This window comes from Grammomys surdaster, unplaced genomic scaffold, assembly GCF_004785775.1.
Source record: "Grammomys surdaster isolate TR1022 unplaced genomic scaffold, NIH_TR_1.0 591, whole genome shotgun sequence".
Lineage (NCBI taxonomy): Eukaryota > Metazoa > Chordata > Mammalia > Rodentia > Muridae > Grammomys > Grammomys surdaster.
In genome coordinates, this window is record NW_021605010.1 from 126,917 (window position 1) to 140,439 (window position 13,523).

A 13,523-nucleotide genomic window follows, 5' to 3' on the forward strand; every position below is an offset into this window, starting at 1 on the left:
TTGCAAGTACCTGATCTAGGATATAGTTTCGCTTCTTGCGGGCAGCGATCTGAATAAGACGGTTGAGGCACTGAGTGGCCTGCTGGATCAGCACATCCCAGCGGCCAGCGTAGTTCCGCTGCCGACGCAGGCCCATCACCTGTGGGCAAGAGGTAATGAAAGGTGAGTGGAGCATTAGGTACAGATAGCATCCCGAGGCTGGGAGGGAAGGTAATCTCACAGGTCATCCTTACCCGCATCTTATCCATGATGGCATTGGTACCCAGAATGTTGTACTTCTTGGAGGGGTTGGAGGCTGCATGTTTGATGGCCCACGTGGTCTTGCCGGCAGCAGGCAGGCCTACCATCATCAGGATCTACAAGAACAGGACAGGGAAGGGGTGCTGTGAAACAGCAGCAGCTGTGGCATGGTGGCATAGCACCACCCTGGCTTGATGGTGCCCATGATGATGACTCTGAACCTCCTGGCTGCCTCTGGAAAATGGAAGTAATAGCATCTATCTCAGTGTTGCTGTTGGGAGTCAAAGACATAAGGCTTGTCAGACTCTGAGTCTACAGTCTGGCATAGGCAAGCACCAGGTCAAGTCCCACCCATAGTAGTTATAAAAGGATGAAGCAGCCAACGGCAACGGAAACCCGTGGCCTGGGATTAAACCACGGACAGGTATAAGAAATGGTACAGTCTTAAGAGCCTGAAAACGAGAACTGAAGTGTACCCACAAGGTCATGATTTTCATTTCATCATCCTATTTAGAATTCAACAAACACTATGTATAAGCCACATGCACAATAAAGGGACTGACTCTTTTTTAAAGCCATTAACATGTTACAAGTCAGATGTGGAGGAGCACACCTATAGTCCCAGTGACCTGAGAGTGGAAGCACTCAGAGAACTAGAGTTTAGGGAGTCTGAGGCCCACCTGAGTAACACAGTAAGACGGTCTCAAAAAAAGGTATAAAGGGAGGTTTTCATGCCATAGGACTGACCATAAAGTAATGTTAACTGTAAAAGGACAGGATAGCAAATTGCTTGTCATGAGATCTCAATTATAGGTAGAGACAGTCGGAAGCAGGATAAGATTCCAAAATCTTCAGATAAATATTTTGCCATAAATTCCCACAGAATTACTGGCAACTTAAGACATATATATTTCTTAATTTTCTGAAACAACCACAAACTGTTTATGAGAAATATATATCTTAAGAAAAAAGTCACAATTACCTCATTTGGAAGGTTAGGGCAGGGCAGCCATGAACTCAAGGCCAGCCTTGGCTACAGAGACCACAGTTCATTAAAACCAACAAAGAGAAACAAAGGTGGTCCATGTGGCTACTGAGCCAAAGGCCGCCTGTCACACTCGCAGCCCTAACTGGGAGGGTGGGATTTCTTAGCCCTCTCCAAGAACTCTGGGCAGCAGAGTATGCTGCTGTCCTGCACTGCTACGAGGAAGCCTCTGTCCCCTACAGTCAGGCCCCGACCAAGAGGAGTGTGGTCACTTTCCTTTGGAACGTCATATTCAAAGCAGCTTTTCAACTCCAGTGTAAACCAAGGAGCTGGCACGAAGAAGCCACACACCCAGTTTGCTCAAGTTTCTGTTCTTTTCACCAGGTACAAACTATTTAGTGTTCCTACGCTGCCTCGGGTGGCTCTGGAGGAGTGGCCACCAGTTTAGTCCTCTGGTCCCACTTACCTCACACTCTGCTTTGCTCTTTGGTCCAATGGTGCCTCGTATCCGCTCACTGAGGGGAAGGTGCTGGATGAATGTGAACCCTGGGAGAATAGAACAGTAGGGCTCTGCTCTCTGCCCGAAGTTAAATTCCACAGCACAGTTCTTCACCAGGACATGAGGGTAGAGAGCCTGGCCCCCTAAGGCTTCTTTCTGGATCCGGAAGGCAATGCCCATCCACTTGCCATTCTTGGTAAAGGAAAGCTCCACATCGTTTCCACATTCAAAGTCCTAGGAGAGAGAGTCAAGGGTGAGCTGCGGTGATAGCAGAGTCCCACAGTTGCAGCATCTGGAAGGCTGCGGCAGAAAGAGCATGAATTTAGACCAGTCTAGGCTACATGAAATCTTCTCTTAAGACACATCAACTGTACACTCTTAGCTAGAGGCACCAAGAGCCACAGGTGTGAGAGTCAATGCAGGGAGTAAAATGGCCATTTTTCTGGACCCCAGGGCATTCGCTCTTGGTGTACACACAAGTTAGGCAGCATCAGGAAAAGCTCAGAGACATTTTACCCAAATCCTTTCTTACTCAAGATCTGGAAGCTGGTAACCTGTTTGGGTCTTGTGCTTAGGCTGAGATAAAGATGAAGGTAGTAATCTTGCCTTGTCCCCCAAACTGACAGGGAGCAGATACAGATAAAAGCAGCCAGGACAGGCACTTCCAACAGCCTCGCGCAGCGCCACAAGAGGATACAAACCAGTGTATCCCCTGTTATTGCATTATTATTCAATGCACTTCCCCAGAGTGCTCACACTCCTCCTGGTACATGACTGTCCATGTGGATCCCATGGAATTCATGGAATTCAGGGGTCAACAGAGAATCAAACAAGGAGTCTCAATATTGGAATTCAGTAAAAATACCCCTGGGTTTCTTAAAGGGAATGTGTAAGTTAGGTCCTGCCCAATTAAATGGGAATGAGCCGTGTGCACAAACCTTGTGGTAAGAGAGCACAGGTCAGAGGCCTTGAGACACAAAAGGCAAGAGAAAAGTAATCACAAGACATGCGTGCAAAGAGTCACTCGTTTACTGAGTTTCTCAAGTTATAGTGGATCCTATTTTATGACCTAAATCAAATTATTTTATCTCGTTTCTTTATGGAAAAAAAAAAAAAAGGCCAGATGGTGGTGGTGCACATCTTTAATCTCAGCACTTGGGAGGCAGAGGTAGGAGGATCTCTGTAAGTTCAAGGCCAGCCTGGTCTAGAGATAGTTTAGACCATTGCTGGTAATGAAGCAGAGAACTGACTTGTTTTAAAGTCGAGAGCAGAGCCTGGGCAAAGCTGCTCCAGAAGACCACTGTAGGCGTGGTACAGAGGGCAATACAGGCAAGCTTCAAAACTCAGGATGAGGGAGCTCTGAGACTGGGGGACCACCCGAGTCTGCCCTTCAGGCAGTGCTGGAGGCATCTTTGCTGAGGAGCTCCCTAGTCCTCTGTCAGCATCCTTCACGCCAGTTAAGACGTATCACAGAGAATGAACGGCCGTGCTCAGCAGACACACCAACACAAACCCAGCACAATTCTGCACATAGTACAGCGTCTGCCATTTTCTTCCCACGTAGGGACAAGTGGTTCCAGCCACTTTTGGTCTGGCATGGAAATGAATACTTCGGGGGTCACCTGCCCTGGGCACCAGCTTTATTAGAAGAACCACCACAGTATAAAGAAAGTAGCCCCCACAGCTAACACGTGTACCCACACAGCCATCTGTCCAAGGCAGAGTGACTGAGCAGCATGCTGTCCTCTCGGCTGCAGGAAATCTACGTCTTACGGTTGAAACGCACCATCTACTTCCTACTTGATCCTTTCTCTCTGTCAGCTGAGGACTTGAGATTTAAACAAGTATGTTCTGCTTCCCCAGATCCTGATTTCTACACCCTTCAAACCCCTACTATGACCTCTGGGAAAAAGGAATCATATGTGGACTCTTTCTTTAAGCAGAGATAGATTTTACTCAAAACATTTGACTACAAGTTTAAGTATGAATGTTAAGGGAGAGAAAGATGCACAGGAAAAGACATGTTCACAACCATGAGCCTGTAAACTTTTCAAGAGAAAGCTCCGTGCTGGTACAGTGGCTCACACCTGCAATCTGAGCGAGTACTTGAGAGGGAGAGGGAGGATCAGGAAGGCAAGGTCAGGCTGGAGAGATGGCTCAGCGGCTAAGAGCACTGACTGCACTTCCAGAAGTCCTGAGTTCAATTCCCAGCAACCACATGGTGGCTCACAACCATCTGTGATGGGATCTGATGCCCTCTTCTGGTGTGTTTGAAGACAGCTACACTGTACTCATATAAATGAAATAAATAAATAATAATAAATCTTTAAAAAAAAAAGGAAAGCAAAGTCATCTTCACTTACAAAGTGAGCTTGAGATCATCACTAAAAAACCAGACTGGATGTGGAAGGCAGAGAAATATCAGGGATAGGAGACAACACAATGTTCTCGCAAATGGGTCAAATACAAAAAAGAAACACCTGTGCAGACAGACACACGGTTAAAGCAAATGTGGTAAAGGTACTGAAGAGTGTTTGTTTTTTTGTTGTTTTCTTCAAGACAGGGTTTCTCTGTGTAGCCCTGGCTGTCCTGGAACTCACTCTGTAGACCAGGCTGGCCTTGAACTCAGAAATCCGCCTGCCTCTGTCTCCCAAGTGCTGGGATTAAAGGTGTGTGCCACCACTGCACGGTGGTACCGAAGATTCTTTATTCTTGTTTTTCTAAAGGTTTTTTTTTTTTTTTTTTTGTTGGTGGTGGTGGTTGGTGGGGTCCTTCGTCTGTGTTGTTACTTTCTTTTTTAAAATTTTTTTTTATTGATTTGTTTTTTGAGTCTCATATAACCTAGACTAATCTTAAACTATGTAGCCAAGAATGTCCTTGAAGTTATGGCCCTCCTGTCTCTGCCTTCTGAGAGCTAGGCTTACAGCTGTCTCTGTACCCAGTCTCATGTGATGACGTAGACCAAACCCAGGGCTCTGTGGACTCAACAAGCACACTATCAGGCGAGCTGCTTCCCCAGTGTCTCTAAGTTTGAAGTCATTTTCCAAGTTTTTTAAAAAAGGAGTTATGTGAACAAGTAAGGGCAGAAGAGAAGAGCCTGAACACAAGTTCTCTGGGCAGTCTCTTCCCCTGGGGCCTCATGACACAGCTCACAAGGCTGCTTGAAATCATTAATACTAACCGTGTGAAGGGGTGCTACTCTGGGCCACCTAACATTCCAAGTGCTGGTAATGGGTTACAACCCAACGCAAAAGAAAGAACAAGAGAGGTAAGAGCAAAGTGTGAAGGAGACCATCAGGGAAGCTGTCTGGGGCTGGAAGCCTCAGAGCAAGAACTGAGCTCAGCAAGTCTGGCCCCAGAGCCAGTGACTGCCGCTCATTCTTCTCCAGAGCTGACGTGGCAGCACAGGCCCCCTCCACCGTATGCTTCCGCTTGTCTAGAAGGCAGTGCACGATGGGATGTCAGCTCAACTAGGGTCAGGTATAAAAACAGGTGGGAAGATAAGGTGATGCCAATGGGAGCCAAAAGCACACTGGCTGTTTCCTGACAAAGGAAGAAATCCCTAAGTTTGATTAGAAAATGTCATTGTGGTAACCACAGACAGAGGGAGTTGTGTAGACTTAAGTCCCCAAATCTTCATGATACCATCAGTCAGTTCTGCTTAACGACAAGGATAGCAGAATCTCACCCAAATCAGTAATTCCTACTCTGGAGGAGACACTATCAACCTATAACATCGACAGTAACACATGGAGACAGTGGCTGAGTAAACGTAGACAAAAGCTACAGATATCCTGAAACGTCTACAGTCAGGCACCTGGCACTGCCAGTTCCCACAGGCTGCCAGCACTCACCGCAAAGCAGCCAATCACATCGTTCTCTGCAAATTTGTCTCCGTAGTTTTCAAAGCGGCTATTGGTAGACTTCTTCCCTGTGCCTCCATAACCATAGGAAAAAGGCTCTTCACCTGAAGGAAGGCACAGGTAGGTTAAATCTCTGATGGACTGACTTAACACCTTCAAGCTGCCACATACTTTTAATCTGAAGACAAAGTCATTTTCTTTACTGTTTTGTTTTGAAACAAGTCTCACTGTATAGCCCTTGTTGGCCTGGAACTCACTTTGTAGTCCAGGCAAGCCTCAAACTTACAAAAGTTCTCCTGCCTCTGCCTCCCAAGTACTGGGATTAAAGGTATATGACACTGTATCTGGCCACCACCTGTATTTCAACACTAAGAAAAAGATAAAATGAGATGACCTTTGTTTCTTTTGGACTGGGTCTTTCAGAATGCCCAGGCTGGCCTCACATTCTCAATCCTCCCGGATATAGCCAGGACTGAGGAATTTATCACTGCACCTGGCTCTGATCTATTATTTTTTTTCTTTATGTTTTGTTGAGATTGGGTCTCATGTTGGCCCAGCAAGCCTCAAACTCACTGAAGAGCCAGGTCTGTCTTCAAACTTTGATCTTTCTGCCTCCACAACCCAGGAGCTGGGATTCCACATGTGTGCCACCATTCCTGAACTCTTCTTTTAAAGAAGGCTTTTAAACATTTTTACCGATGTGCATGTGTGCCTGCCTGAATGTATGTGTACCTTCTGGTTACAGGTGCCTGGAGGCTGGAGGGCAGCGGAGTCTCTCCAACCTCTCCAACTCTAGGTTACAGAGGCCGGGAATCAAACCCGGGTCTTCTGCAACAACAGCAAGCACCTTTTTTGTTTGCTTTAAGGATGCAAATGATTTTTTTTAAAAAATATTTTCATGTACATTGGGGTTTTCCTGTATGTATGACTAACTATAAGGTACCAGATACCCTGAAATGAGAATTATAGACAGCTATAAGCTGACACGTGGGTGTTGGGAATTGAACCCTGTTCCTCTGGAAGAACAGCCAGTGCTCTTAACTGCTACCCTGGACCCATGATTCTTAAATAAAGAATGCTACTACATATAAAAATAAAAAGTAGCAGTTATTATTTTGTGTGAGTGGGCATGTGCAGAGAAAAGTCAGATGACATCCTTGAGAGCCAGTTCTCTTCTTCCATGTTTACTGACACAGGCCTTCCTCAGGCCTGTGTACCAAGTGCTCTTACTGGTTCAGCCCTCTCACCAGCTCTTACCAGCCTTTTTACCTGCTGTATCATTCTGTGTGTGTGGTGCTGAGGATTAACCTCACATACCTACTTTTAAGGATTTATCTAAAGTTGTAAAGTAATTGCAAGAATAGGAACTCAAGCAAAACCATGAAATTAAATAAGCTACAAAAGGAAATGTTAAAGAAACACAATGGGGCTGGGATGCAGGTTGGGGGGCAGAACAACCGACTACCTAGCTTTTGTGAGGCCCTGGGCTCAATTCCCAGCACCCACCACAAAACAAAAAGCAGAAATTGCTACAGAATGGAAAATTATGCATTGGTCAAGAAACCATCATTTCCAAAATCTGGCCCATTATAGATTAAAAAAAACTAGGCTACATAAAAGTTCACAGCATGACCCAGTTTGAGTATGCATAAAAACCAGAAGCAATGAATGTGCACAAGATGGTCACTGGGCCTGGCAGCCCTGCTTCTTCCACTTTCACTCTAGGTTCTAGTCTGGACAGAAAATCATAAAGGACAGGGCTTACAAATTTATTTCAGTATGGTGTGAGGGTAGAAGTGGTTTCAAATAAAGGAAACAGTTCTCAAAGAGAACTCTGAACCCTCTGGTAAAAGACAAAGTGGAAGAATTAACTCTGAAAAAAAGTTGCTTCCAACAAGTTTCAGCTGAATCTAGTCTGCCTGAAGCCAGGCAGTGACATGAAATTAACCACTGTACCTGTCTCCCACCCCCGACCCCCACCCAGGTGTGTGTTGAGTCCGATACTGGGAAGAGCAGCTTAGAAGTCCTGAGAATCCAGGGCCAAGGGCTATCACTCTCTACTGAGAACTGCCTGGCTGAGCTCTCCTTACCTAGCTGAGTGCTGCAAGAGTCCAAGGACCAGCCAATACGGACAACGTGGGGGTCGGGCTCTGTAGATGGAAGGTGCTTCACGGAGATTTCCTCATTGATCTGAAGACAGAACACAAGAAGGCTCAGGATCGATTCTCTTAAAGCTGGTGAGTTATGAGGCAATGCAGGAAGTAAGTGTATCAGGCAATTAACAGTGATGGTGCTGGAACGGTGGTTCATGCCTGTAATCTCAGTACTGAGTAGGCAGAAACAGGAAGACTGCCACAATTCAAGGCCAGGTTGAACAACACAGTGAGGCTAAGGCAAGCCTAGGCCAGTGAGATCCTGCCTAGATAGGATGGATGGATGGATGGATGGATGGGTGGGTGGGTGGATGGATGGATGGGTGGATAGACAGATAGAGAAATAGATATGAAGATGACTTGGTTGCTAGAACAGGAGCTCAAGTAGCTCCCAAGAGCCTTTTGTGATGGCAGGGCCCCCCAAATCCAGCTTCCCTCTGAAGTTTTAATACTGGTTGCAGGGGAAATAAACTTTCACTGGAGAAATCACTTGCACAGCAGGCATGAGGCTGGGTTCATAGCATCATAAAAACAAGAGAGTTTAAGCGCACATGCTTTGTAACTCAGCACCTCTAGATCCCTCTAGGGGTTCACGTATGCAAATGTGAGCTTACAAGGACACTGAGCGCAGTATTCTTTTTATAAAAGCCGGGCAGAAAACCATCAATAAGGAACCAGGTACATTATGGTACAATCAGGCCACAAAACAAATTAAAAAGATGAGGCAGGACTAAGGTAAGAGTATGGAAAAATGTTCAAGCCACAGTAGCAAGTAACAGAAGCGGGGAACGAAACCATCCTTAACACCTGTGTTGCTCTGCTCTCCCCGAAACTTCCCTTAAATGGAAAGGATAGGGATGGAGAACAGGACACTGTCTGCTTTTTAATCCCACACTCTGTGGCATCTAGTTACATCATGATGGCTACTGGATATCCCTATCTACTGGAACTGGTTTACAGCCTTAGAAAGATACCACAGTCTACTGACTTTCAGACATTTTTCATGTATCTGTGAAATAACAGTTCATCCTATAATCCACAGAAGAAAGCCATACAGTTTGACAGCATTTCTTTAACTGGTACATTAAATACTGTGTCTTCAATTGATGGTGTCAGTCAGTAAAAGGAACCTGTGTCCACTGCATCTCTAGGCTGAGGTGCAGAGAATATTTATTTCATGTTACCACTGTGAGGATTAGTGAGGCAATCCACAGGAAGAGCTCAGCACTGGCTGTGTGTGAAAGACTCTACAGATACTATCAACAGTGAGTTTGGATATACAAAGAACACATATGAATCTTTATCCCCAGTGCAGGGATGGAACTTCCTTTCTTAAACACACATCTCCCCCAAGCATTATACCCCCTGCCTAAAACTGTTAACAAGCATGTGACCTTGGGGAGGAGGGGCTCACGGAAAGAACATGCTAACAACTTCTGCCTTTTAATTCTACACCCTGCAAACTGAACTCTTGCTCCACAGGAATATGCACTGTTCTCATACCCTGACGTGGAACTCTGGTAACGGGCGACGTGGGCAGCTCCTCGCCCAGCTCCCTTCTGACTTCCAACAAAGCAGTGGCTTCTGAGCCCATCTGAGCCCACTCTGTTTTTGAACTATACTTACACAATTCTGCACGGGTGTACGCTCGTTGTCAAGAGAACAACTTTCAGAAATTGATCCTCTCCTTCCACCATGTGGCTAACAAGACTGAAGGTTGTCAGGTGTGGCTGCAAGTGCCCTGACTTGGTAAGCCATTTCCCTGGAGCCCGTTCTTTCTTTGAGACAACCCCTTTGCCCATTTTACTGTAGTCTCGGCACTATCTGCCACAAATCTCACCACAGAAAAGAATACAATTGTCCTACTTTTTTTTTCTAAGACAGGCCATGACAGTTCATCATACTTTTGTCTGCTTGGACATTATCTAAGTTCAAACCAATCACTTGATTCACAGCTCTGATCAAGGTGGCTGGCTGGTGACAGGCTACTCCAAAGGATAGACTTAATTTCTGTCTCTCTTGTCTCCCACTCACCTTCATTTCAAAACACACACGCCCCCTTCTGACCCCATAGCTGGCACGGGCTCCTGACCACAGGTATGCAAAGCCCTCGATTGTCAATGGATAGCCACTACTCCGGTCTCGGGCCACTTTGAAGTGCAGGTCACAGTTATCTGTGAAGAAAAAAAACCCAGACAACTGGCTGATGTGTGGGGTTCAAGGACAGGCTTCAGAAGTCCCTCAGAAACTGTAGTAATACCTTTGAAGGTAATGTGTCACAACCTAGAGACAGGTTTAACCGCCATATAAGTAAGTTCAAATTGAGATTTCAGGATACTGAGAGTACCCTAGTACCATACACTTTAACTACATCTCAGTGCTAATTGCTTAAAAGCAGATTTCTGTTCCTAGCTCTGGTATGAATATCTGACCTGAAATACACCTGGCATCCAGAAAGAGCCAGTCAAACCTTTAGGGAACCTTTTCTTGACCATCTTGTCTACAAGGTGCTCTCATTTCTTGGCAGGCTGAAAATCACTGTCAATATATCAACATTTAGTGCTGGTTTGTGGACCACCGCTACCCAACACTTTCAGAAATGGTTAGCTGTCTTTAGTAGCTTGTGATAGAAGAGAATTGTCTATCTTTATGTCTCACCAAAACACATAGCCAATGATCTATAAATGTGAGCTCCATAAACATTCGATGTGTTAATAAGATACAGTGTTCTTAAGAGTCAGAGTAGGCTTCTGGGCGTGTGTGAAAACAGACTCAAGGGCTCCACCACCCAGACTGACTTCAGCAGTCCAAGTCCTCCGTACTAACTCCTGAGTGCTTACATGTTCAGTCACGGCGAAGTCACTCATGCAATGGAGGACAGATAACAGGCCAATGTCTCAAAGGACAAAGTGGCATTGGTTTCACTAGGAACATGAGCAGCTAATGGAAACTGGTGGGCTGGTTGTCAAAGAGTTAAGTTTCTCCAGCAGCACTCAGATTCCCCTGATTAGGTACAAGCCCCCTGTCCATATAGGGTGGCACAGGGTTTTCATATTCCTTTGTAACTTTGTCTTCTTGGGAGTCTTGCTGGAGATCTGGAGGTAGGAGGCAGCATTTCTTCCCTTTGTAAAGAAGCAAGGAGAAGAAGAACAGCTTGCCCAGGCCCCGCAGCTAACGCAGGGGCAGGCCTGTCTCCACACCAGTGCCCTGGCTCTGGAGCTTCGCTGGGCTCGCTCCGGATGGCGCTAGACAGGGAGGATGGAGGTCAGAAGGCGGCAGAATCAGATGGGCACTTTCAGCACTCACATGTGTCAATGGCAACAAGGGTGTCATCAAAGTCATCTTCGTCTTCTTCAGCAGGAGGCTGAGGAGAACGGCCCCTGTATTGGAAAGAGGGGTCAGTCATGTAACAGATGGAGGAGTGTAAATCAAGTTTCTGCTGAGATTTACAAGTGGCCCCAGCTGCTTTCTGGATCACCGTTTCTTCCCAGGGGTTAGCAAATACTTCTGAGGGCAGTGAGTATTAAGTCTCAGCGTACAAAAAGGACAAATGGACTACTCTGTTAAAGACGGGCAGAAGAATCACTCAAGGAGCCTTTCCAGATCCTCCTCTCACTCCCTAAGATTCTGACCCACACTCTGCACGCTGTCAGCTGCTACCCTCATTGAGTGATTACTCAGGGGAGGCCACAGAACTCAAGTTAGAACATTAAGGGTAAGGGCCTGGACAAACTGCAGCAACTGAAATGTACCCATGTATTCGGCTTCTCAAAATCCTGTATCTGAAAGGATATAAAATGACCCACTTTTTCAGCTTCTTGCTCTCTTTAAAGTGTCCTTAATTATGAACAAGGTATCTTTCTACAACACTTTGTTAACTCATTGATTTCTGCTGTACAGGAGTAACAAAGGCTGAGCCCGACACCCGGCACTCAGCTTGGATGTGGCTGACACTCTTTACAGCAGGTGCCCCTTGAGGAAGTCCCCTTCCAGCCCTACTGGTCCAGGATTAGTTTCTTGATTTTTTTTTTTTCGAGACAGGGTTTCTCTGTGTAGCCCTGGCTGTCCTGGAACTCACTCTGTACACCAGGCTAGCCTCGAACTCAGAAATCCCCCTGCCTCTGCCTCCCAAGTACTGGGATTAAAGGCATGCACCACCACTACCCGGCCTTGATTTTTTTTTTTTTAAGGACAGGGCATCTCAACATAACCTTGGCTGGTTTGGAAGTCACAGAGATCTGCCTCCTGAATGCTGGAATTAAAGGTGTCATCTTAAGTGTATCCTAGCAAACTTTCCCTGGCAGCTCCAAATTGGAGCTGATGTCCCTCCTCTGCCTGTCATCAGCAAGTAGCCCCTGGCCTTTGCTTTGTGGGAGGAAGAACAAGTCCATCTGACGTAGGTTCCTTGTCCTAATTTCATTTACTGTCCATGAGAGCCATATTCTTTCATTTCTTCTTCCATGGCAGAGGTAAAACCCAAAGCCTATCTCGTGTTTAGGCAGGGGTTTAGCACTGAGTTATACCCAGGCCTCTAGGCCTTTTCTTAAATAGCTATAAGCTAGTTATAGACCTCACCAGGTAGGAGATTAAATATGCTAGGTGACTGAACCAAAGGACAACTTACCCCTAGACTCCATGACTGGACAAGGTTGTAGACAGGAGCCAAAGAAGGGGAGTAGGAAGGGGTAGGGCAGGGCCTAGAGGGAAAGGAAGGAGGGGGAGTGCTTGTCCTAAGGAAAGTGGCCAGAGAAGCGGCCACTCCATGTGAGCTCCCAAACCTTCCATCTTGCTCACTCTGTGAACTAGTGACTTACTTGTGGCAAGAGTCTACTCCCAGCCCTGTACTGGGGAAGCAGAAGGCAAGCTTCTACACCCTCAGGACTTAGTGCCAGGGAAGGTGTCTCATGAGTGCTGACTGGATGAGGCATGAGTCGGCACGAGGGGTCGTGCTGGGGAAGGACGTCAGGAAACAGAGTTCAAACTAAGGAGTATAGCGTGGCCAATAGGAATCAGGCACTAGCCAGGAATAGAGGCTGAAGCACGAGCATTTTTATGAGTTTAAGGCTAGCCTGGAAGACATAGCAAGTTTCAGGCCAGTTAGAATTACATAGTGAGACCCTGTCTTAAAGGAAAACAAACAAGAATCCCACCAGAACAGACACTGCCCGGCCCAGAAGCAGTAGGAGAGAGCTGAGGATGCAAACTGGCATCTTAAGAGTAAAACCCAAGGCCTGGCATTTGCTCTGCAGGTAATAAGCAGGGAGGAATGGGAGGAAGGATAAAGCTTAAGAAAGTTCATTCTGGCCGGGCGGTGGTGGTGCACGCCTTTAATTGCAGCACTTGGGAGGCAGAGGCAGGCGGATTTCTGAGTTCGAGGCCAGCCTGGTCTACAGAGTGAGTTCCAGGACATCCAGGGCTACACAGAGAAACCCTGTCTCAAAAAACCAAACCAAACCAAACCAAAAAAAAAGAAAAGAAAAAAAAAAAGTTGATTCTGGCAGCCAGTAAGGAAGGAGTACCCAGGAGAGAACACTGCTCCGCCCCACTCACTGAGAACAAACGACTGTTGTCTCTCATGTACCCACCTTCGGTCCTCTCGGTGCTCGAAGTACCCACGGCCTCGATTCTCTTCAAAAGGCCTCTTCCGATTCTGGAATTGTGGTCTGTCTGTCTTGAGCTGTGAGGCTTCAGGGGGAAGGAAGCTGGGTGGAGCTTCTTGCTTCATCTCTGTCTTCAATTCTACTGTCGGAAGAATCAGGATGGTCAAGACAGTTGGAAACCCC

The 13,523-nt window shown here is 46.4% G+C and overlaps 1 protein-coding gene across 5 annotated transcripts in view; it reads right to left on the reverse strand.

Annotated features, from left to right (window-relative positions):
- Hnrnpul1 (heterogeneous nuclear ribonucleoprotein U like 1) overlaps window positions 1–13,523 on the reverse strand; it is a 32,222-nt gene that overhangs the window by 11,095 nt on the left and 7,604 nt on the right. For 3 of the 5 annotated variants that reach the window (XM_028781954.1, XM_028781950.1, XM_028781953.1), the window contains exons 3-10: window positions 13,326–13,479; window positions 11,047–11,120; window positions 9,775–9,914; window positions 7,678–7,777; window positions 5,579–5,691; window positions 1,692–1,958; window positions 234–356; window positions 11–139 (exon numbers count right to left, since the gene is read on the reverse strand). In XM_028781954.1, the coding sequence (XP_028637787.1) occupies window positions 11–139; window positions 234–356; window positions 1,692–1,958; window positions 5,579–5,691; window positions 7,678–7,777; window positions 9,775–9,914; window positions 11,047–11,120; window positions 13,326–13,479 (1,100 nt within the window). Of the gene's footprint in view, window positions 1–10; window positions 140–233; window positions 357–1,691; window positions 1,959–5,578; window positions 5,692–7,677; window positions 7,778–9,774; window positions 9,915–11,046; window positions 11,121–13,325; window positions 13,483–13,523 lie in introns of all 5 variants that reach the window. The other 2 variants (XM_028781949.1, XM_028781952.1) reach the window with 1 other exon arrangement.